The following is a 23,980-nucleotide window of genomic DNA, read 5'->3' on the forward strand; positions in this document are numbered from 1 at the left end:
TACCAGAAGGAAAGGAAATCGACCGACCTGAACAGGACGCCTGCTTCGACGGAAGAGCTGGTTTCGGCGGCCCTCTCCCCGTCACTCTGCCCAGGGGGACATGGATCGATGGCTGCATGACACGAGGCCACAGCCAGGCCCAGGAGGATGGGGCTCCAGGGAGAAGAGGAAGCACTAACACTCTCAGGGCTCACTTCCCTCCTGCTGACAGCATCCTCAGTTCTCATTAATTCTCACCATCTCCAGACATGGGTTTTAGAGCCTGGAGTTTTCACTACAAAGGCTCTGCGAGTTTTCCAAGGATCCTGATGCTACAGAAGCCCGGGGTCCCCCAGAGCCCCTCTGTGCCATGGCTCGGCGGGAATGACGCCTGGGCTGAGGGGGCGCGTGGAATCCAGGCCCAGGGTTACGGCTGTGTGGCCAGAGGTGACCTCCAGGCTTGCTCCCTCATCTGGACCAGGAGGGGAAGGCATCTCCAGGGCAGAAGAAAGACAAAGGAGAAACCCATCAACGGAGGCCACATGATGCCTCTGCCAGGAAGTCCTGGGTTCAGCCTTCATGCTTCAGTGTTTATTTAAGGTGCCCCCCTTTTCATGCTCCAAAGTGTCCTGGTTTAGATAACCATTTCTATGGTCACCTGACTGATAGATCTCTACAGGGCCACCTCCACTTTGTTACCTACTGAGGGCTGAATGTCACCCCCAACCTCCACGACAAGGATGCCAAGCTTTGTTGAGCATCTGAAACCTGGGGGGACGCTTGCTGAGAATGCGGGAGCCACAGCCGCACCCTCAGGGCGCTGCATCGTAGGCCAGGGTGGGGCCCAGACATCTACGGGAGATGCGGACTTAGCTTGTCTGAGGCCGGATTCCGAGAAAGACAACAGCTCACTGCTGGTCGTGTGCAATGGAGGCCACCAGGGACTGAGCACCGTGGTGTGTTTTACAACGCACTGCCTCTCCTACTCCTGCGAGGTGGGGGCAATTGTCCCACTGGTGGGTGGGGACTAGAAAGGTTACAAGGTGCAGAGTCAGAATTCTGCACTCTGTCTACACCTCCCTCTGAGACTCCCGACAAGCTTGGTCTAAAGGTTGACGGTGAGGGTCTGGGGAAGGAGCAGAACTGGGGAGGCCCCCCGTCCTTGTTGTTGGTTAGTCACTAAGTCGTGTCCGATTTTTTCGTGACCCCACGCACTGCAGTCTGCCAGGCTCTTCTGTCCATGGGATTTCCCAGGCACTTGCCATCAGCAAGACAAGCAAGGGGAACTGAGCAACATTCTGAAGACCTGGAATGTCAGGGGCCTGGGCTCCGTCAGACTGACCTCGTCTGAGTCCCAGGCCCTGCCACTTACCACTGCTAGAAGTGGCTCAGTGAACTCACCCTGAGCCTCGGGGTCTTCATCTGTAAAATGCGTCAGTGCAACGGTCAACACAGGCAAAGTGCTGGCTCAGTGTGAGGCCTGGCCTAAGACAAATGCTGACAGGAGGCTCCAACGCTGCAGAAGTTACTTATTGGTTACTAAAGCCTCCAACACAGCCCAGACTTGCTGGGCCTCAGTGGCAGCTGGCCTGGATCCACCCACCAGGGAAAGGACCTGCCACACAAGGGTGTCTGCTCCTTTTCAAAGTTAGGGCTGGGTACAGAGACACCCCTAGACTGAGGATGGACACTCCAGTGTGGGCAGCTGGCGGGCTGCAGACAAAGTGCAGTTTCTGCAGTGCCACCTAAGAGGGCCCTAGCAGGTCCAGACACACTCACCACGCACCCACCCCGGGTTGGGCCCCCACTCTCCCCCGACCACATACCACGGGAGGCAGCCCCAGCCGCGCACAGTGAGACCACATTCAAGGCGGCACAGCCTCAAGAGCCGATGGCACACTTTTCAGTCTCAGGACACCTGTCACTCCTAACACTATGGAGACCTCAAAGAGTTCTCATTTACGTGGATCTTAGCTATTGATAATTATCAAAATTAAAAGTGAGGGATTCTTAAAACACAAGAACATGGAAGCACACACACACTTACCGTCAGAAGGATGTTGTGTCGTGAACCCTCTGAAAACTTCCCTGTGTACTCATTCGAGAAAAAAAGGAAAAAGGAAAAAAATGCCCTAGGTTACGAAAATCACTCTGACCTCATGGACAGCCTGACAGGGTTCTCAGAGATCCCCTGAACACACTTTGAGAACCCCTGGCCTTAGATGTTAGGTGCATAGACTCAGGAGCCAGACTGCCTAGGTTTGAAGCTCATTTCTGCCACTTACTAGGTGTGGTATTTAATCTCGCTGTGCCTCAGTTTCTCCAGCTGTAAAACAGCAGTGCCTGGCACACCATAAGCACTACATAAGTCTTTGTTGTCACCATGACGCCCATAACCTCATTACACAGTGAGTCTCGCTATTATCCAACCTCAGAGACGAGGCTCAGAGGGGTGTCCAGGGTCACCAGGCCCGGAAGGGGCAGTGCCTGAACCAGTCCAGGACTCTTCTCACCATCTGTAGCAGCATCACCGGGGGTCCCTGCTGAAAGCCAGAGTCCCAAGTTCCGCGGACCCAGAACTTCAGGATCTCCACGATTCATTCATTCTTTGTTTCTTTCTTCCTCCCTTCCTTCCTTTCTCTCTCTTCCTTCTTTCCCTTCTTTCCAGTTTTACTGAGATATAACTGACATATAGCACTGTGTAAGTTTAAGGTGTAGAATATAGTAATTTGACTCACATCATGAAATGATGACAATAATTTTAGGGAACATCCATCATTTCCTACAGGTAACAAAATTAAAGAAACAGGAAAAAACCTTTGTGTGTGTGATGAGAACTCTCAGGATTTTCCTTCTTAACACCTTTCAAATATAACATATGGTATTAATTACACTTACGTTGTCTCTATAAATTGCATTTTTTAAATAAAATTTATAAGCTGTTATAAATTATGTTTATTATGGTATCTTTATCATCCCTATCAATTATCTACCCTATAATGGAAGTCTGTACCTTTTGATGGTATTCCTCAAACTCCCTTCCCTACTCCCCGTCTCTAGTAACCATGAACCTGACCTCTTTTACTATGAATTTATTTATATATTTGTTTGTTTTTTTGAAGTGTGATTGACCTACAACCTTGTTAGTTCCTAGTATACAACACAGTTATTTGCTTCCATACATTTCAAAATGACCACCAGGATAAATCTGGTTACGCTCAGTCACCCTACAAAGATGTTAGTTATTGACTGTATTCCCTGCACTGTACATCTGATACGTGTGACTCATTTATTTTGCAGCTGCAAGTTTGTACCTCTTGGTTCTCCCTCACCCCACTGCACCCCTGCCTCTGTCTGTTCTCTATATCTATGACTCTGTTTCTGTTATGCTATGCTTGTTCATTTGTTTTTTAGATTCTACATACAAGTGAAATCACAGAGCATTTGGTTTTCCAGTCTTGACTTCCTTCACTTAGCATAAACGACTAATTTAATTTTAATGACGTTTTCAGGGGGCTCAATCTCCCTGTGCTGTTTCTGCTGAGTGTCTATCAAGCCTCCACATGCACTGCCCTCCGGGTGATGACGGCCTGGCTCATGCAGGCATGGAAGGGGGTCTGGCACATGAGAACAGGGGTCTTTCCCTCCGGGATTTAACTCTGGGTGTGAGCCCCGTGACATCAAGCATCACTGAGTGAGGCCACTGCAGTGTCCAGACCAACCAGCAGAATGTGGGTGTATGGTCTGGAGAGGACAGCCCCAGTGCTGCGGCCGCCGTAGGGAGATCCATACGACGGGCACACCTGCCATGCCGCCAGGCTTTGAGCAGGCCAGGAGAGTCACCCTGCATGCAGGCAGGATGTCAGGAAGGGGGTCCTGGGGGCTCATCACGAGCAAGAGGCGCTGACGCTGGACACCCCTGCAGCCCCCCGAGAGGGCTGGCTTCCCTGATGGGCTGGCCTTCACCAGCCACTTTCCCCCTGCCACCCTCCTCCCCAAAAGGGAAATGTTTTGATTAGAAGAAAGTCACTAAAACAAAATCTTTCTAAAACTTTCAAGTTATTTTACAACATTCTCATCTCTTTTTCTACTGGGGCTGCCCAAAGAGTAGTACGGATGCCTCTGTGCATCAGGTGTGTACATCCATCCTTTGTGAATTTGTAGTGCATATGGGTGTTCATGGGTGAGTCTGTGACAGAAAAGCAGCCAAGTCTTCCCCCTGGGCTTGAAAGTCCGAGGTCACACAAAGGGGGCCTGATGTTGCTAAAACCTGTATGAGGCTGCTGTTTCCACTAGGAAGAGGGGCAGCAGCAAGGATGTAAGTTTGGTAATAAGTCACTGCAGATATTGAGCAAGAAAGGAGACTTTCCTGTGTTAAATAAAGAAATAAAAAATCTTAGGAATAGAATTACCATGCTATGCTGTGCTACGTCACTTCAGTGATATTGGACTCTTTGTGACCCTATGGACTGTAGTCTGCCAGGCTCCTCTGTCCATGGGATTCTCTAGGCAAGAATACTGGAGTGGGTTGCCATTTCCTCCTCCAGGGGAGCTTCCCAACCTAGGGGTGGTGGTTCTTTACCACTAGCACCACCTGGAAGCCCATATGACCCAACAATTCCACTACTGGGCATATACCCTGAGAAAACCATAACTGAAAGAGATGTATGTACCCCAGTGTTTGTGGCAGCACTATTTACAATAGCTAGGACATGCAAGCAACTTAGATATCCACTGACAGATAGATGTATAAAGAAATTATGGTACATATATATAATAGAATATTACTCAGTCATACAAAAGAACACATTTGAGTCAGTCCTAATGAGGTGGATGAACCTAAAGCATGTTACACAGAGTGAAGTAAGTCAGAAAAACCAGTATCATATATTAATGCATATATATGGAATCTAGAAAGATGGAACCTACTAGCCGGGTAGCAATGGAGATGCAGACATAGAGAACAGACTTGTGGATACAGTGGAGGGAAGGAGAGGGTGGGATGAACACAGAGAGTAGCATGAAAACATACAAATTACCATATGTAAAATAGACAGCCAGTGGAAACTTGCTGTATGCTGCAGGGAGCTCAAATCAGGTGGTCTGTGATGACCTAGAGGGATGGGATGGGGTAAGGTGGGAAATGGGAGGGAGGTTCAAGAGGTAGGGGTTATTTACCTTGATGTATGAATATCTATGGCTAATTCATGTTGATGTATGGCAGAAACTAATACAATATTGTAAAGCAATTATCCTCCAATTAAAAAAATTGTTTTTAAATAAAAGCATATTAAAAAAAAAAAAGAATGGTGGCCAATCTAGAAAAAAAACAAGTGAGCACCCCAGGGGATTCCAGGGTGTATCCACCTTTGCCACTACACATGGCCTCCCCAGAGTCATCTCCCCCTCCAACCGCCCTCCAAAAGAGGACCTTCCTCTGACGTCTGAAGTCCCACACCTGGCTCTGTTTGATGGTTTTAAACTCCTGTGGCAAAAACCCCTGACACATCTATCTACCTGGTGACCCGAACAATCACATGTCTTTTAGGCAGTGAGAACTCAACCCCAAAGTGGGCAAGGAATGAAACATACAGCTCTCCTAATTAAACCGTCTCTCCCTGGATCAGGCCCCCTGGCTGGGGAAAAGGATTCCATTCTGCGTGGGGAAACATGCTGGTATGTGCTCAACCTGGCATTCATCCACCCTCCCGTGATGATTCTCTGCCATTCCCTGATTGGGAAGGATTTGTTGTTGTTGCTATTGTTCAGTAGCTAAGTCGCGTCCGACTCTTTTCGACCCCATGGATTGCAGCATGCCAGGCTCCTGTCTTCCACTACCTCCTGGAGTTTGCTCTAGTTCAAATCCACTGAGTCAGTGATGCTATCTAACCATCTCAGCCTCTGCCATCCCCTTCTCCTTTGGCCTTCAATCCTTCCCAGCATATCAGGGTCTCTTCCGGTGAGTCAGTTCTTCACATCAGGTGGAGTTTCAGCAACAGTCCTTCCCTATCCATATTCAGGATAGGGAAAGATGGCTACTCTCAAAGACAGGAGAAAGACCATCTCAGTCTCACGGTCATACAAAGCCTCTCTTGTATCAATTCCCTTTCATTGTAGACTTCAAAGCATGCATGTTTGAAATGCCTCAAGAACTTCAGGTATGAAACAGCTCCATTTCATGCAGGTCATGAGAATGAACCCTCGAGGTCAGCCTGCAATTCTGATGTGCTCGATACTACCAGAAGTAGATCTCTTTCATGTAGCAAGTTTTCCGGTGAAATGTACTTGGCCACAGTGGGATGTGGGCTACAGTGCTTTTCTTCCTAATCCCCCTTCTCTGGTTTCTAACTCAACATCCCTCTCAATTCTATCATGCCCATTTCACAGGTGGTGAAACTGAGGTAGAATGGCATGTAACTTTGCGACCTGATGCACTGTAGCCCATCAGGCTCCTCTGTCCATGGAATTCTCCAGGCAAGAATACTGGAGTGGGTAGCCATTTTCTCCTCTATGGGATCTTCCCGATCCAGGGATTGAACCCAGGTCTCCTGTACTGCAGGTGGATTCTTTACAGCCTGAGCCACCAGGGAAGCCCTTTGGAGATGAGAGAGGGGATGCCAGACCTAGAAGCCCTGGCCTGGCTGGCTGCTCCTTGCACCAGGCTCTGCCCTCCCAGTCGCCTCTGCTCACTGCCCCACAAGGCACCGCTGGCCGGTGTAAGAGCCACACATCCCCATGTCCTCTGGAAGAGGTCTGCTCAGGATCCCACGACCAGATATGTCCCACTCAGTTTTCCTTCCTTGTCAAAGGGACCCTGATGGTTCCATGGCGCCCTTCTTCTGAAATCAAAGCCCTTTGCAAACTCTCCCATTAATTTATATAAACTGTCTAGTAAGTAAAGTGAACTCAGGGCATAATTCCCCTATTTCAGAGATGAAAGCCAGAGACAAACAGGGTACTGCGCAAGGTCCCGTATTGCCCAAGTTCCTACAAACTGTTACCGCAGGCCAGAGGCCCGTCCTATCCTGGTACTCTGACTTCACAAACGACACAGGGGAGAGATGAGGGTAGCACTTAGTTGTAACGTTACCAAGCTGCAGAGATTACAAGCCCAGGCAAGCTGATCACCTTGGCCCTCCCCGGTCCCTGCCTCCCAGGTAGAGGTGACTCACAAAGATGCCTGCTGACCTGAGGAGTGGGCAAGTTCCATCTTACAAGATTTACTGAGGCATCGCCCACCCCTGCAAGTTAACTTCTGATGCCTTTGCTTCAGAAGTCCACAGACACTGCCTGATCCCAAGACACCAGGGAGGCTGAGAGCAACAAGCATTTCTCATAATCTGTAGAAGGGGTTGGGGATGGGGGCGGAGAACAGACAGTATTCTGCCCAGGCCCACAAAGCAGGTACCCCCAAAGTCTGGGGGTACCCACCTGCTGCTGTCAGTGTACTGCCTCCGGATCATCCAAAGTAGCAGAGGAATCCAGACCAGTGCTTCTCAAAGTGGCCACAACCCCCAGTGAAGCCATCAAGTAGAGGACGGGGTGGGGGAAAGAGTTACGGAGAAGCTCTTTGGGGATACAATAGGCCATCTGCTTTTGCCTCTGGAGGCCTCACAACTCCAGTGATCTCACCCCTTGGCACTGTGGCCCTGGACTGGACCCCCTCCCACTTACCATGGTGCCCAGAAGGAGGCTGGGCACTTCTCGGGCAGTGCCTGCAGACTGCCCAGGGGAGGGGCCGAGAGAGAAGAGGAGAGGTGAGGAGAGGCAAGCCCCTTGATGGCAAGAAGAGTTCTCGTCAGCCGCTGTATCCCTGGGGCCCGGCAGAGGCTGACACACGGTGCAGGGAATGCTAAGAAAAACAGCCGGCGGCAGGGAGTTGGCTGGCGGGCAAGTCCCACGGGACACGGGGCTATGAGGATGGGGTTTCTTCTATTTTCAGCCTCATTCATTTATTCCTGCTTCACTGAATGAACGTTTAAGGAACAGCTACTACGAGGCAAGGACAGAGCAGGGCTCCAGATGAAAGCAGGAAGGGTAAGTGGGAGCAAAGGGAGGGGAATAAATGTTTACTGACCTCTGATTAGTACCAGACACAGACTTATGTTCAAACTGATGCTCTCTAGGAACTTGGTTCGGTTTTTTAAAAAGAAACCCTTCACCGTGAAGCATAGTGAACACAGGTGAGAGTGGAGGGAGGAGCTGGTAGAGGGTCAGCTCTGAGGGGTGGGGCTGCTGGGAGCCCAGGAGGCCTCCCTGTAGGGGAGGCTGGTGCTGGAACAGGACTCAGAGGGTCGGGGCAGGCAACAGCAAGGCCGCCATGGGAGCCACTCAGACAGCATCCACAGGTACGGAGACGACAGTTCTTTGGGGGGGTGCCACCTCCCACCCTAAGGAGATCAGATTGGGACTGAGGCAGAGATCAGACTGGGACGGAGGCGGGAGAGGAATAGGTGCTGACCTGTGTTCCCTCCACGGATAAGAGACAATGCATCACCGACTGCTCACTACCTGAGAAAGAAACTTTCTCTTTTCTTTTCCTTTCCTTCCTTCCTGTCTTTCTATTTTCTCCTCTGAGCTTTCATCCCCACATAGCTCACAAACCCAGATACCTACACAAGCCAGGCAGGCGTGTCTGAGACCGTCTCCCCTGAAAGCTCCATCCCAGCTCAGGCACCGCCTGAGGAGGGCGGGCCCAGCGTGAGCAGACCTGCCTGGTCTCCAAGGGAGACTAGAAACCCACAACGCTGTGACATCTCCCCGTTTTTACATTTCAGTAACCAGTTCAGAGTTGAAACAACCATGGGGTGTGCTGTGGTTTGTCACCTGACATCAACACCGTACCCTCCAAGAGAGACACATGCAAGGAGGACAGGATCCACAGAAGAAGGAAGGCGCGTGTGAGACAGGTGGGGAAACAGACATTTCTCAGGTGTCCTGGAGCCCAGCTTCTGCCCTGGTGTAGGGGCTGACCGAGCCGGAGCAGCGCCAGCCAGAGACAAGGAGGCAGTTTCCAGGTGTGCCCTGGGCCTGGCTAAACCTCACAGCGTGGGGAGGGGCCATGAACTCTCTGGCCACTGGTTCTGCTGCTTGCAGTCTTGCCCTCATCTTCTTTCCGCTACTCTCTATCTTCATGAAATCGAGCTCACGTACCTTGAACACGGGAAACACGATCGAGTGGGAGATAATGAGGCCCCAAAGTGACTACACAACTCCCAGTGGATGGAGGCCAGAGCGCTGCCCTTGGTCACAACTTCCTGAGACAGCGGCTGCAGAATGTCCTGGTGGGACGCCTGCCAGGCCTCAGCTTGGGGCAGCCCTCCAGATCTGACCTCAAGCGGGAAAACAGCAAGGTATTGATGGCTCCCGCTCAATGAGGACCTATCCTGGGACTGTTCAGTTCAACAACAAATACTTTCAACTGATATTAGATCCTATGCAAGGATAAACTCCCCGGGCGGAGGGGAGGGCGGGGGACAGGAAGGAAAGACCGAAAGCAAAACTCAGCATTTTCTAAGCAGGAGGGTGTTCAGATCACAGTACAGTGTGCAGCCCTAGAGATGGCGGGCGGTGCCCCTCACCCCTTGCTTCTGCATAAGCTATTAGAGCTGGGTCTCTTCCTGCTGGGTGCAGAACAGAAACAGAATCTGGGGACTGAGGTCCTAGGTTTGCGCTTTGGCTCCTCAGCTGTGTGACCTCCAACACGTCCCTTAACCTCAGTTTCCTCATCTGTAAAATGGGCAGCATGATGATATTCCCACCTGGGGGGCTGCATGTGTCCCTGGCATGAGCAAGCAGCCCTGAGAGTGCTTTGTCATCTCCTGAGTCCAGAATAAATATTAATTATTTTGCCTCCTGGGGCACAATCCGATGATTCGAGGTGACTCCTGACTCTCTAGGGCTCAATACTGAGTTAAGGAAATAACTGCTATTTCTGAACCATAACCCATAACTCTGACTGATCCAGTGCTTCTGTTTTCCTGGCTCCACCAGGAGCTAAAGCACTGGCTCTGATTACTCCCCTCCTCACCCTTACCAGTCAACCTTTCCTTGCCGACTACTTCAAGCCTGAAATCACACTGCAAGGAGACTTGTAAAAACCTTGGCTTTTCTTGTCACTTTCTCACATCTCCCTAGGGCAGCAGAAAAAGCTGTTACCAAGGCAACCTGCATAGTTCAATCTCCGCGTGTTGTCTGGGAATGGCCCCATTTCTCCCCTTGTGACAAAAACACCTGTGGCTGCCTTAGAAGCCTTTCTAAGCCTGCTGCTTAATGAGGAAATATGTTCTAACCTGATTAAGTTTTCTTTTCCCAGGACGATTTCAACTGTTAAATCAAGTAAGCAGACATTCAGTCACCTAACTTCCCACAGGACTTGACAAAAGCAAACCACGCATCATGCACTTCTCACTTGCCCCAAAACATCGTCGAACTGACCTGCCTTGACAATCTGAAAAGGTGGTATGTACCAGAAGTCTTCCAGAAGGGAGACTTCTTTTGTTTTCTTTCTTTAGTCTAAGGAATTTCTGGAGTTGGGCTTGGGGTCGGAGATCCCTCCATACTTCCCTGTGCTAAATAGTTAAAACAGTGTGAAAGGCCGTAGAAAGAGCTCAAGGCTTGAGAGTCCAATATTCTGGGTTTAAATCCCAGGTTGACCTTTTACTGTGCTTTAGACAGTAAAGAATCTGCCTGCAATGCAGGAGACCCAGGTTTGATCCCTGGGTTGGGAAGATACCCTGGAGAAGGCTGGAATGGCTCCCCACTCCAGTATTCTTGTCTGGAGAATTCCACGGACTGGCAGAGGAGCCTGGCAGGACATAGTGCATGGGATTTGCAGACTCAGACATGACTGGGCAACTAACACAACAACTTGACCTTTTACTAGTTATGTGATCTTGGGCAAATTATTCAGCCTCCTAATTCTGTTTCTTACTGGTAACACAGGAGTAACTCTACCAACTTCACGAGGTGTTATGAGTTTAGCAAGAAATAAACACGAAAACATCTGGAGGTGCTAGGAAAACCACCAAGCCAGCGCTAGGCAGCATTAACTCATGCACTTTCACACTTTTTCAAAACTTATTGTTGTAAAGTGCTATCTGACAACCCTGCCGGGTTCCCAGCTAGGCCCATGTGGGAGAACTCTGAAAGAACAGGTTCCAGATGACTTTCTGAAACAGACTCCAGACCAATCTGAACAAAGGTCCACAAACGTTAAGGGGGCCCATACATCTATGGGGGATGTATGGTCTCTCAGGACAAGGCTTGTGGAGGACATTATCATCAGTACATTAATATTTACATGACCAGATGCTCCTCAGGTCCCTGAATAACTCCATCTGATGTCTCTTTCCCCAGAGACAGGTTCCAAGTGAGAAGACCCAGGGATGATGAGCCATTTATTATGCCAAGTGCAGGAAGGCACCCTTATCACCTTTTTTCTTCCCAAACTAGATTCCCCTCCCGACCTCCACTTCCAGCAGCCTTCCATCCTCACTTCTCCCCTCCAGGCTAGTTCCCTCATCTCTGACGTCCACCACCAGGTTTGATCTAGTTGTTGTTCAAATGTTTACATGCATCCATTGCGACCCTTCCACAAACTCCAAAATGGGACTTCCTACCTCCAAATTGCCAGGCACCTAAGGATTAATGTTTTTTAAACACTGCTTCTAACTCCATCCAACCTTCCTTGAAGCTCACCATCTATTTGGTTTCTCCTTCCCTCTTGTGTTTATCTCCCCAACACCTTGGCTGGGAAGAGTCTAAACACAGCCTGACATGCTCTCAGGACCTGCGCCTCCATCCTCTTTCCCCATGTGCCTCCTGAGCCCACTCCTGATGCTTTCCAAAACTTTATCAACCCCCCCAGCACTCAGGACACATCACAGAGGCCACGCTCTGGGTGAAGGGGAAGGGGAAGAGCCCCACTCTCCCAGCTCGGTCTTTTCACTGACAGCATGGGGGTCCCCGAGGCACCTTCCAGGAAGGCAGTTGGAAAAGCATACCCCTAACCCCTCACTCCTGTTGATCCCCACCATCCCCTCACCACCTGCCTTATCTCCCATCCTCCAGCTGGGATGCCTCACCTGCAAGGCACAGAGGGAAGGAGGGAGGGCTCTGCAGAGTAAATGGTACATGGTTCTCACAGAGCACATGGGAAGGCTGGCGTGGTCTTTGGGAGAAGGAGTAAGGAGGGGCAGAGGAGGCTTACTTCATCCCCCTACACCTCAGTCTCATCTGTAACACAGGAGTTTTACAAGGACAAATGAGCTGGTCCTGGGGAAAACTTAATGCCCTGTTCTCAGGCCGGGTTCAATAAAGGGTCATGATTCTTACCATGGCTGAGTTCCCACATTCAGTCCATTCTGATGTTTGCAACTCAAGCCCTTCTCACATGGACACTAAGGAAAGAAAACCTCAGATTCCTTCAGAGACCACATCAGTCAACAGAATGACAGAACTCAGATCAATAGCATTCAGCTTCAGTCAATACGATAGCCAAAAAAAAAAATAGGTCATCTAACAAGTAGTCCATTCTGGAAACTTCCCGATAGTAAAACACAGCCCAGCCACTTAAGAGAAGCCTTCTGCTTGTCTGCCCTGTGGCTCTGACGTGAAAATAAAAACATCCTAAGCTACTTCACACTGAACTTTCATTTCTTTTTATTCCATCCCAACTGCTGAGATGACTCAGAAAGGATCTCGCTCTGCGGCTGGCAGTCCTCCACCCCACCCCACACTTTCTCATGTGCAGACGAGGCTGAGCAAACAGGTTCAACCATCCTAAGGATCAAGATGAAGGCTAAGCCAAAGACACACTCAGGGAAAATAATAGGAATCTGTATAGGGTCATGCTAGTGTCTCTGTTTTACCTCCAAGATGAGGAGCCTCGCTCTCCTGGCTGACCTGGGGCCATCCTAGGCTGGTATAGAGTGAGGCAACTCCAGACCCTACCTCTGCCAGCCATGTCTGACCCTACACATTTCTGGGTCCAGCAGAGGCAGGGAGGTGTGTTGGGGGGCGACAGTGTAGCCACGGAAAAAGAGAACCCAGGCCTGAGCCTCCTCAACTTTACTCAAGACTCAGGCAGCAATCTACAGAGGCCATCACCACACAGGTGAGATGGGGCGGAGCTGTATCAGCACCACAGTGAGCTCGAGACTCCTCTCCCTCCTAGTGCAGAATGTCCACAGGAGCCAGGGTCTCCGGCAGCTTCCCGCCTGGTTTTAGCAGACTCAGCCTTCTCTAGCACTCTTCCACATCCCCCAGGAAAATCCAGAACACTGTCAATCAGGGCTGCTGAAAACTGGTTTTAAAACACCCAGTGTTTGGTATCATGCTCAAAATTTCGTACTCGTCAGCTTGGCATTCAAGGCCCTGTACCAGCAGAGCCTGAGCCTCCTCTTCGAGCTAGTTCTCCCTCCACCCCTCCATGAGCTGTGGATTCCACCTGATTCTTTGTTCTACCTATTCCCAGAACAAATACTCCGCATCTAAAAAGATCAATAGGATGGGGACCCAGTTCTCCGGGAACCCCAAGGTTTGCCGCTCTGTCTTTGCTCTTACTATTCTGTCCGTCTAGCCTGGAATTTCTTCCCTATACCTTCTCCAGCTTGAAAATGCCTGGTGATCCTTTATTGTCAGCTCTCTCGGAAGTATTCCTTGATCTTTTCCCAAAGACATCATCCTGCCCTCCCATGGTGCTCTTTATATGAAGTGAAGTGAAAGTATTAGCACTCAGGTATCCAAACTCTTTGCAACCCCATGGACTGTAGCCTTCCAGGCTCCTCTATCTATGGAATTCTTCAGGCAAGAATACTGGAGTTGGTAGCCATTCCCTTCGCCGGGGGATCTTCTTGACCCAGGGATTGAATCCAGGTCTCCCACACTGCAGGTGGATTTTTTACTGTCTGAGCTACCAGAAAAGACCAACACACCATGCAGCAATTACTATGTGGGAATCAGCATGATTCTCCAGCAAGACTGGGAGATTACCAAGGGCCCAGCATATGTCTCATTCATATCTGCCTGCCTGCACCAAGGTCAAGGTCAAGGCTTAGGCGTGCACTAGGTCTTCAGTGAGTGCTGACAGCAGGGGGACCTTCTCTTTTTGGCAGACTTAGAGGAGCAGGGACCAGACTTACTCTCCTGCCTCAAACAACTTCTCTAGGTAAGCAGAGTTCACAGGAGAGAGATACACACAGAGAGATCTCTGGAAATCTGCAGGACATCCCTCTCCACATTTCTGCTGAGTGTTGATAGTACTGGTGAGGATTAGAGGGAACAATCCTTGAGCCTCACATTGAACCAAGACTAATTTGTGCCCCCACCCACCAGAGTGGAATTACCTCGTAACTCATAGAACATCAGCAGGGCACTGAACATGGTATTGCTTGGTAATGTGAAAATTAGTGCTGGTATAAAGGCTGGTCTCAGCTATCACTGTTGAATAGTGAACTTTCAAAAGATCACACTATTTTCAAGTAAGTTAACAGTGTCCTCAAACAATTTCAAGACTATCTATAAAAATACAAAAATAACCAGAACCCAACAGGGCAAAATTCCCAACATTCAACATCTAAACAAAAATTTCCAAACATACCAAGAAGAAAATATAATCCATAATGAGGGGGAAACCAATCAGTAGAAACAGATTAAAAAATATAGATAATATAACTAGTACACAAGGACATTAAAAGGGTTCCTATAACCATCTTCCATATACTCAAAAAGCAAAAGAAGATTAAGCATGTTAAACAGTGACAAGAAAATATAAAAAAAAGACCCAAATCAAACTTCTAGAAATGGAAACTACAAATGTCTGATATAACAACCATACCATATGGAAATAACAGCAGATTAGGCACTCCAGAAGAAAAGATCAAAGAACTTGAAGAAACAGAAACAGAAACTGTGCAAAAACAACCACAACCCCCCCTCCCCCACACACACACTGGGGGAAAAGTAAAGTGAGCATCAGACAGCTGTGGAACAACTTTAATACTAAAATACATGTGACTGCATTTTCCAAAATGGGGAGAGAAAAGAGAATAGAGAAAATCCCTAAAGAATGACTAGTTGAAAATTTTCCAAATTTGATCAAAGCTTTGAAATTACAGATACAAAAACTCAATTAACTCAAGCATAAGAAATATGAAAACTACCCCAAAAGTGAAAGTGAAAGTCGCTCAGTCGTGTCCGACTCTTTTGTGACCTCATGGACTATAGGACTATACAGTCCATGGAATTCTCCAGGCCAGAATACTGGAGTGGGTAGCCTTTCCCTTCTCCAAGGGATCTTCCCAATCCAGGGATCAAACCCAGGTGTCCCACATGGCAGGTGGATTCTTTACCAGTTGAGCCACAAGGGAAGACCAAAACTACCCAAGGTACATAATAACTCAATCGTTTAAAACTAGTCATAAAAGTGGCCAGAAGGAAAAAAAAAGAGAAATGAACAGATGAACTTCATAAAATAAAAATGACAGCAGATTACTCACATGAAACAATGTAAACAAAAAGACATCAGAATGACATCTTAAAATGCTGAGAAAAATACAATTGACTTAGTGACATGTATGACAACAAGAGTATAAAGGCCATGAGGGAGGAAATGAGAATATACTATGGTAAGGTTTTTATACTACACGTAAAATAATACAAGATCATTTGCTTATAGACTATGACAAGTTATGATGCATATCATGAATCTTAAAGCAACCACTTAAAAAAAACAAACCTAATAAACTGACAAAGGAAATAAAGTGGAATTAAAAAAACTAATCAATCCCAAATAACTCAGGGAAAAAAAAAGGGATGTGTAAGAAGAAAAAACATAGGACGGATTGAAATCAAACAGCAAGATGATAGAGTTAAACCCAACCAGAGTTAACCCACCAGAGGTAAGCCTGGCACAGAGTTGTCTGGGCCCCAGATGCCAGCAGCATGCACAGAACTACCCAGTGAAGAAAACCGCCCCCCAGGCCCCTGCACCCAGCATCCCATGTGCCACACACTTAAGGCCTGTCCCTCAGGTGACTGCACCCCACTGAGGAGACTCTGACAGGATGTTTTCCAGATGGGTAGACTCACACTTCATCCAGGACTCAGAGCACACCTGTCAGAGGGAACTGTAATGAAAACATTCCAGGCAACATGCTCAGGTTAAATTAAAGTGCACGATCTGAAGCAAGATGGTGCAGTACAAAGACTTTGAGAGTTAAACTTAACTACACTAATAATCACATTAAATGTAAATGGCCTAAATATCCCAATTAAAAGGCAGAAATTGTTAGGCTGAATTTACAAAATGCAAAACATATCTATAAGCTGCCTATAAGAAATTCACTTGAAACGTAAAGACACAAACAATTCAAAATCAAAAGGATGTAAAGAGATACACCACACAAACACTACATTTTAAAATACCTATCCATTTATTTGTGGTAAAATATACACAAAATTTGCCATTTAAAACATTTAAAGTGTACAGTTTTGTAACATTAAATACATTCACACTGTTGTAGGCATCACCACCATCTACCTCCAGGACTTTTTCATTATCTCAGACTGAAACGTGTACTTCTGAAACATTAACTCCTATTCCTCCCTTTCCTGTGCCCTTGCCAGCCATCATTCTTCTTTCTGATTCTGTGAATTTACTACTCCAGGCACCTGATGTAAGAGGTTGTTGTTCAGTCACTAAGTCATGACCATCTCTTTGCAACCCCATGGACTGCAGACCACCAGCGTCCTCTGTCTATGGGATCTCCCAGGCAACAATACTGGAGTGAGTTGCCATTTCCTTTTCCAGGGGATCTTCCTGACCCAGGGTTGAACCGGAATCTTCTGCACTGTTAGGAGGATCATTTATCCTTTAGTGACTGACTTGTTTCACTTAGCATTATTGCTTCAACTTTCATCCAAGTTGTCAAAACTTTCCTTCATTCTTAAAGCTGAATGATGTTCTGTTGTGTGCAGGTATCACATTCAGTTTACCCATTCATCTGTCAGTGGACACTTGGGTTGCTTCTACCTTTTGGTTATTGTGAACGATGCTGTCAGAAACACTGGTGAACAAATACCTGAGTCTGTTTACACTTCTTTAGGGTATATATTCAGAATTGAAATCGCTAGATCACATGGTAATCCTATCTTTAATTTTTTGAGGAACTGCCATACTGCTTTCCACAGCAGCTGTACACTTTACACATTTCCACCAGCAATACAAGAAAGGGATCCGTCTGAGCCACTGGGCTTCCCTGGTGCCTCAGATGGTAAAGAGTCTGCCTGCAATGCAGGAGGCCTGGGTCACGAAGATCCCCTGGAGAAGGAAATGGCAACCCACTCCAATATTCTTGCCTGGAAAATTTCATGGATGAAGGAGTCTAGCATGCTACAGTCCATGGAGTCGCAAAGAGTCGGACACGACTGAGCCACTAACACTTGCCAAGCCTTCAGATGGTTTTCTTTTTCCTTTAACAATTTTTATTCTAATGAGTGAGAAGTGGTATCTCCTTGTCATTTGATTCACATTTCCCTAATGACTAGTGATACTGAGTATCTTCATGTGCTTATTGGCCATTGGTATATCATCCTCGGAGAAATGTCTATTCAAGACCTTTGTCAGATTTAACCTGGTTGTTTTTTCATTGTTGAGTTGTAGAAGTTCTTCAAATATTCTGATATCAATCCATTAGCACTAATTGTTTTTAAGTTGGATTGGCTATATTAATACAACACAAAGTAGATGTCAGGACAAAGAATATTATCAGGGATTAAAAGGGTCATTTCATGATAAAGGAGGCCAATTCATCAAAAGAACCTAACACTCTTAAATGTTTATATGGAATAGTGAATTATAAAAATTCAAATCATATAAAGTACATCCTCCGTTTACAACAAAGTTAACTTAGAAATCAATGTTCACTGGACGGAAGAAGAATAAAGTATTAGCATCATGCTGATTTTCCTCTTTTACTACCTGTAATTCCGCCCAGGAAGGAGCAGATAAATTAGCAAGACTTACATGTCTTCAATGCTAGGCATACCTGACCTGGGTCATTTGTTTCATTTTCTTGGTTCAGTCTTCCCTCTTCTCCCCACCCTAAACTCTAAGGACTGCACTTGTAAGCCACTGCTAAATCACAACAATCAAAGCTGTTTGGTGTTTGCTCAAGTATTTCACATAAACCAGTGAAAAGGAAAAGAAATGCAGTGGAGCAAACACCTGATAAATAAACCTCCTTTATAGTCCCCAAACCTCAGAGACACTGTTGCCTTTACAGAGATCTCTCTGTCTGGGGCAATTACTCAGAAATAAACTGGAGCCTTCGGAAAACTCCAAACACTAAGGAGAAACTAAACAATTTCCGGACAAAGATCCAATCAGATTAAAATAAGGTCTTTGCTGATCTGATTAGGTCAGTCTGGAAAAACCCTACCAGGACTGGACAACAGTGTCCAAGAGATGATTCATACAGCTGGTTACTCTGATGCCCTTTTCACAGCAGATTAGCAGATTACATACCAATAAGCAAAAAGACAATAAGAACCCTTAGAAAAAATTTCACTTCCAAGTTCAACTAATCTACAAACTCCTCTTTTGTAAGGCAGTGCTTCCAAACTTGCCTTACAGTAAGAATCACTGAGTTCAAGTGTTAAAAATACAAATTCCTATGTCCTTCTGGGCTTCCCTGGTGGCTCAGTCGGTAAAGAATCCGCCTGCAATATGGGAGACCTGGGTTTGATACCTGGGTTGGAAAGATCCCCAGGAGGGCATGGCAATCCACTCCATTCTTCTTGCCTGGAGAATCCCCACAGACAGAGGAGCCTGGCGGGCTACAGTCCATGGGATTGCAAAAAGCTGGACATGACTGAGCGACCAAACATAGAACGGCACATGCCCTAGAGAACCTAAGCAAGAATATCTGGAGGTGGCGCTGTATATCTCCAGCAAGAATATCTGGAGGTGTGCATTACAGATGCTTCTTAACAGCCAGCAAATACATTAGCTCAGAAATAAGGCTCACGGGTTAAAAATCCCAATGTGGCCACTTAATGGCTGCAGCACTCCACCTAACATCTCTAGGTCTCTCTCACTTCATTGGCAAAATGGGCTCACCACCTACCTTGAACTGTTTCCAGAATCCTTATATGTTCACAAAGCCCCTAGAACACTGCCAAAAGCACACACATGGCAGCAAGGTAAGAAATCAGAGCTATTGCTACCTTGAAATAAAACAAAAAAGCCATAGAAGCCGTCCAAGTGAAATCTACTAAGAAAATTTTCAATCTAATGGAAACTACAAAGGCATCAAGCCAGATTTCTGGCATGATCTAGAGGGAAAAGCTTTTCTAGGCACTATGACTGCCAAGAATGCTAACTTTCTCACTCCAGGGTTCAGAACTTCACTGCAAGTCCTCACTCCCATCCAGAACCAGAGTTCAGGCCTGTGCAAGGTCAGAGCTTTGGACAATAACCATAAAAAGTCTTTCCTTCCCAAGTCCCCTGTCACCACCACCTCCAGCTCTAGGACCAACAGTCACAGACCAGACAGTCAAGTGGAAGCATCCTGGGAGCACCAGTAGGAGATGGGACTCCTGGGTAAGAGGCAGGTAGCCAATGAAGAGGGTGGGAAAGGCCTCAGTCACCAACAAACAGTATTACTAGGACACTGCCAAAGTCTGTTAAGTCTGTGAAGTTTCCAGAGCTAAGGGTGGACATTCTCATGGTGAGTGACCCAGATATTGGGCAGCTGAGAAAGCACTGACTTGCTGAAACCGAGGGGTAGAGTCAAACATACACAGACACACACACACTCACACACACACACACACACACACACACACACACTCTCACCCACCCTCTTGGAACCCAGGAGGAACCAGGCACATCTTGGAGATAACACAAGCACCAATGACCTTTGTACCCAGCCGGCCCAGAGCTAGGGATTGGTCAGCGATGCAGGGACAAGAACAGGCTAAGAACAGACCCAAGCTGCAAAGGGCCATCCTCACTGCCCTGGAGAAAGGGCACAACCCAAAAGGTTACAAGACCAGAGCGTCACTTAGACCCCACTCTGCAGCCAGACAACCGCTGGCAAGTCAGACCGCACTCAAACCTCTCTCCCCACCTGGACGATGGGCAACCCGGTTCTAGTGTGACCGGCAAGACGCTCAAGTAATGGGTGGAGGGTGAAAAGGGGACAGTGACGGGTGAAGCCCGGCTGGACACCGGACCTGCGCGGGGAGCTCGGGCTCTGCCTCCGTCCCGCGGTCCCACGGCACCGGGCAGGAGCGCCGGTCCCGGCGGGAGTCACGAGTCCCTCGCGCCCAATCACCAGCTTCCGTTAGGTGAGGCGGGCACGCCGGGGGACGCGCCGGGAGCGACGGCCAGCGCCGCCCCCATTCCCATCCTCGCCCCTCCCCAGGTCCGACTCACGTACCCCAAGCTGCCTCCGCAGGCGCACAGTCGTCGCGGGGTTAAATCGCAGCCTAAACCCACATTTCCGGAATCGACGAGGCCCGCCCCCTCCCGCCGGAAGTGACCCCTTCAACGTCCGGGAGCTGGGAGCCGAGTCCACGTCACTCTTCCCACAGCACGTTGGGCGCGCCGCAGGCCTCTGAGTCACCACGATAGCGTACCCTCCGGCCCCCAGCACCCCGGGGAACACTCGCCGCCACCGGGGGGACCACACCCACGGGAGGGCCCACGAGACCCCTCCCGTGAGAGGGGAACCTGGCCCCGCCCCCACAGGCTATTGCCCCGTCCCCAGAAGGGACACCGCCCATTGGGCGGAACCCAGGAGGCCCTGGGCAGTGCGCCTGCGAAGGCGTCTGCTTCTGTGACGGGAGAGAGATGGTCTCCTTTTGTGGGTGTGTTTTTTTTTTTCTTTTTCAAACAGTGCCTGACCTTGAGGGTGAGGCTCAAAGTGGCCCAAAGGAGACCCGAAAGGAAACGAATGGGATTCCAGCACCAAGGGGATTCCCTCGACGGTCTGAGCTCAGACTTGGGAACCCCCACGCCAGGGCTGAAGTCATCAGTGTCCTGAATATCCCCAAGCAAACAGCAGTGGCTGTCAAACTGGAACTGACTGGCGGGCCCCTAAAACAACTGAGTAGCTTCCTGAAAAGTAACTTGTTTCCCAAGGCCCTCATTCATTCAGTTCAGTCTATCAGTCATGTCCGACTCTGCGACCGCTGTGGACTGCAGCACAACAGGCTTCCCTGTCCATCACCAAATCCCGGACCTTGCTCAAACTCATGTCCATTGAGTTGGTGATGCCATCCAACCATCTCATCCTCTGTCGTACCCTTCTCCTCCTGCCCTCAACCTTTCCCAGCATCAGGGGCTTTTCCAATGAATCAGTTCTCATCAGGTGGCCAAAGTATTGGAACTTCAGCTTCGGCATCAGTCCTTCCAATGAACATTCAGAGTTGATTTCCTTTATAATTTACTGGTTTGATCTACTTGTTGTCCAGGGGACCCTCAAGAGTCTTCTCCAACACCACAGTCCAAAAGCATCAATTCTTCAGCACTCAGCTTTCTTTGTAGTCCAACTCTCACATCCATATATGACTACTGGAAAAACCATAACTTTGACTAGAGGGACCTTTGTTGGTAAAGTAATGTCTCTGCTTTTTAATATGCTTTCTAGGTTGGTCATAACTTTTCTTCCAAGGAACAAGCGTCTTTTAATTTCATGGCTGCAGTCACCATCTGCAGTGATTTTGGAGTCCCCCCCCCCCCCAAATAAAGTCTGTCACTGTTTCCACTCTTTCCCCATTTATCTGCCATGAAGTGATGGGATCAGATGCCATGATCTTAGTTTTCTGAGTGTTGAGCTTTAATCCCAACTTTTTAACTCTCCTCTTTCGCTTTCATCAAGAGGCTCTTTAGTTCTTCTTTGCTTTCTACCATAAGGGTGGCATCATCTGTATATTTGAGGTTATTGATGTTTCTCCTGGCAATCTTGATTCTAGCTTGTGCCTTACCCAGTCCAGCATTTCACATGATGTGCTCTGCATATAAGTTGAATAAGCAGGGTAACAATATATAGTCTTGAAGTACTTCTTTCTCAATTTGGAAACTGTCCATTGTTCCTTGTCCGGTTCTAACTGTTGCTTCTTGACCTGCATACCTATTTCTCAGGAGGCAGATCAGGTGGTCTGGTTTTCCCTTCTCTTTAAGAATTATCCACAGTTTGTTGTGATATACACTGTCAAAGGCTTCTGTGTAGTCAGTGAAGCAGAAGTCATTGTTTTTCTGGAATTCTCTTGCTTTTTTGATGATCCGACAGATGTTGGCAATTTGATATGTTTCCTCTGCCAAGGTCCTAGATTACATTTAGTCCATTCTGTGTGGGTAGTGCTTAAAAAATAACAGGCAACCTTAGACAATAAATCCTCACTTGCCCAGAATCACTAGGCTGGTGCCCATGAAGCAAGGCCCTGCTGCTAGTGCCACCTTATCTAGGCAGCTTGTACTCAACAAGCTGACCTGGAGGTGAAGCGGTTCCCTGTTTGCTTCTTAGCAGCATCTAAAACTGCAGGTTTGTGAAAATGGGGCCCCAGGATGAGAGCTTCTTAGACCAAGGAAATCTTCCGACCAAATTGAAAATCTTATTTGATGTTGAATTAAGACCTGGCACTGTCACCAGCAATACTTTTGGCCTCATTCTCCTCATTTGACTCTTTTTTCATGTTACACCTTTCCTTTCAATGGATACTCTCAAATTTCTTTTTCATATTCTTGAGAGAGTGGATCTGATTGGCTAAGATAATCACTGTTGGCTATTGAGCTGAGTTTACTCTTTCTGTGATGAGTCCCTCATAGATTCTCTCATGGCTCAGATGGTAAAGAGCCTGCCCACAATGCGGGAGGTGTGAGTTCCATCCCTGGGTCCAGAAGATCCCCTGGAGAAGGAAATGGCAACCCACTCGAGTACTCTTGCCTGGGAAATCCCATGGACAGAGGAGCCTGGCAGCTACATACAGTCGATAGGATCACAAAGAGCTGGACACAATTGAATGACTACACTTTCACTTTCATGAAGAGTCCCTCGTAGGCTGCCGGGGATGGGATCAGTGAGGAAGGCATCTCAGTTACTGCCCCTTCTGGGACACAGGTAGCACTTTTGAGGGATGCTGTGACTGGTTTTGAAAACGTTTCACTTTGGTCATAATGTCAGCCTGGCTCCCATTGACAGCAGATGCCAGAAGGCTGGGTTGAAATTGTTTCTGGGGGCGGGGAGAGTCAAGACAGTGAATCTTAACCTTTTGTTATAAACATTTTTTGCGGTATAATTTTTCATTTGGTATTTGTTTTAGAAAGTCCTACTGATGGCTTGAGTTTATATTCTGCAATCCTTTCACTTACTGGTACAATGGTAGGACATGAATATGGACACAGTAGCCTGAGCTAGAGTTGTCATCTTGAACCATGAGGTAACCGTGAGACTAGAGGCCATGCCTGACCACACAACAAAAGAGGGAGCCTGAGCCGTGACACCATGGAGCTCCATGCCTCATGACACTGCTGGATGCCCACCTCTGGATTTTTATACGAAAGGAAGTAAACCACCTTTGTGAGCCACTGTTGTTTTAGGTTTTCCTATCACTGACATTCTTTAGAATGTCACTCATATACTCCACTTTTGGTACCCCCAAGACTGGGTAAGTGCCACCTTCTATGTTCTTCAATTTCCTCACACTCCCCCCCCCCCCTTTTTTTCTTTTTAGTATTTGCTACATTTTTCGGTAATTGAACATTCACTCTCTCTAGATGGAAACTTCTCTATGGTAGGAAGACACTATTCTGTACATCTTTTCACACAGATCCGAGAACTCCTGAAAGACTGACAGCACTATCCTGTGAATGTGACAGACACAGTGATCCCACTGAGGGTGTTGAGAGGAAATGACAAGGGCTGCTCTCTGAATCAACTTGGTCACTGCCAAGTATCTTAGGGTGGGGTGGGGAGAGTAATGCTGGCCCTGC

General features: G+C 47.8%; 1 protein-coding gene and 1 long non-coding RNA gene across 5 annotated transcripts in view; one reads left to right on the top strand and one right to left on the bottom strand.

Moving 5' to 3' along the window:
• The window catches only part of VPS37C (VPS37C subunit of ESCRT-I), a 29,018-nt gene extending 8,328 nt beyond the window's left edge, over positions 1 to 20,690 (bottom strand). The window contains exons 1-2 of one of the 4 annotated variants that reach the window (XM_070457430.1): positions 20,427 to 20,690; positions 28 to 5,092 (exon numbers count right to left, since the gene is read on the bottom strand). In XM_070457430.1, the coding sequence (XP_070313531.1) occupies positions 28 to 118 (91 nt within the window). In that variant the 5' untranslated portion in view covers positions 119 to 5,092; positions 20,427 to 20,690. Of the gene's footprint in view, positions 1 to 27; positions 7,748 to 9,132; positions 18,912 to 20,426 lie in introns of those variants that run through there. The other 3 variants (XM_070457431.1, XM_070457432.1, XM_070457429.1) reach the window with 3 other exon arrangements.
• Positions 7,725 to 9,850, top strand: LOC139031847 (uncharacterized). Its single transcript, XR_011484364.1, has 2 exons — positions 7,725 to 8,016; positions 8,757 to 9,850. It is a non-coding gene; the product is annotated as an uncharacterized lncRNA (long non-coding RNA).
• Positions 20,691 to 23,980: the final 3,290 nt, after the last annotated feature.

Source organism: Odocoileus virginianus, chromosome 28 (genome assembly GCF_023699985.2).
Source record: "Odocoileus virginianus isolate 20LAN1187 ecotype Illinois chromosome 28, Ovbor_1.2, whole genome shotgun sequence".
NCBI lineage: Eukaryota > Metazoa > Chordata > Mammalia > Artiodactyla > Cervidae > Odocoileus > Odocoileus virginianus.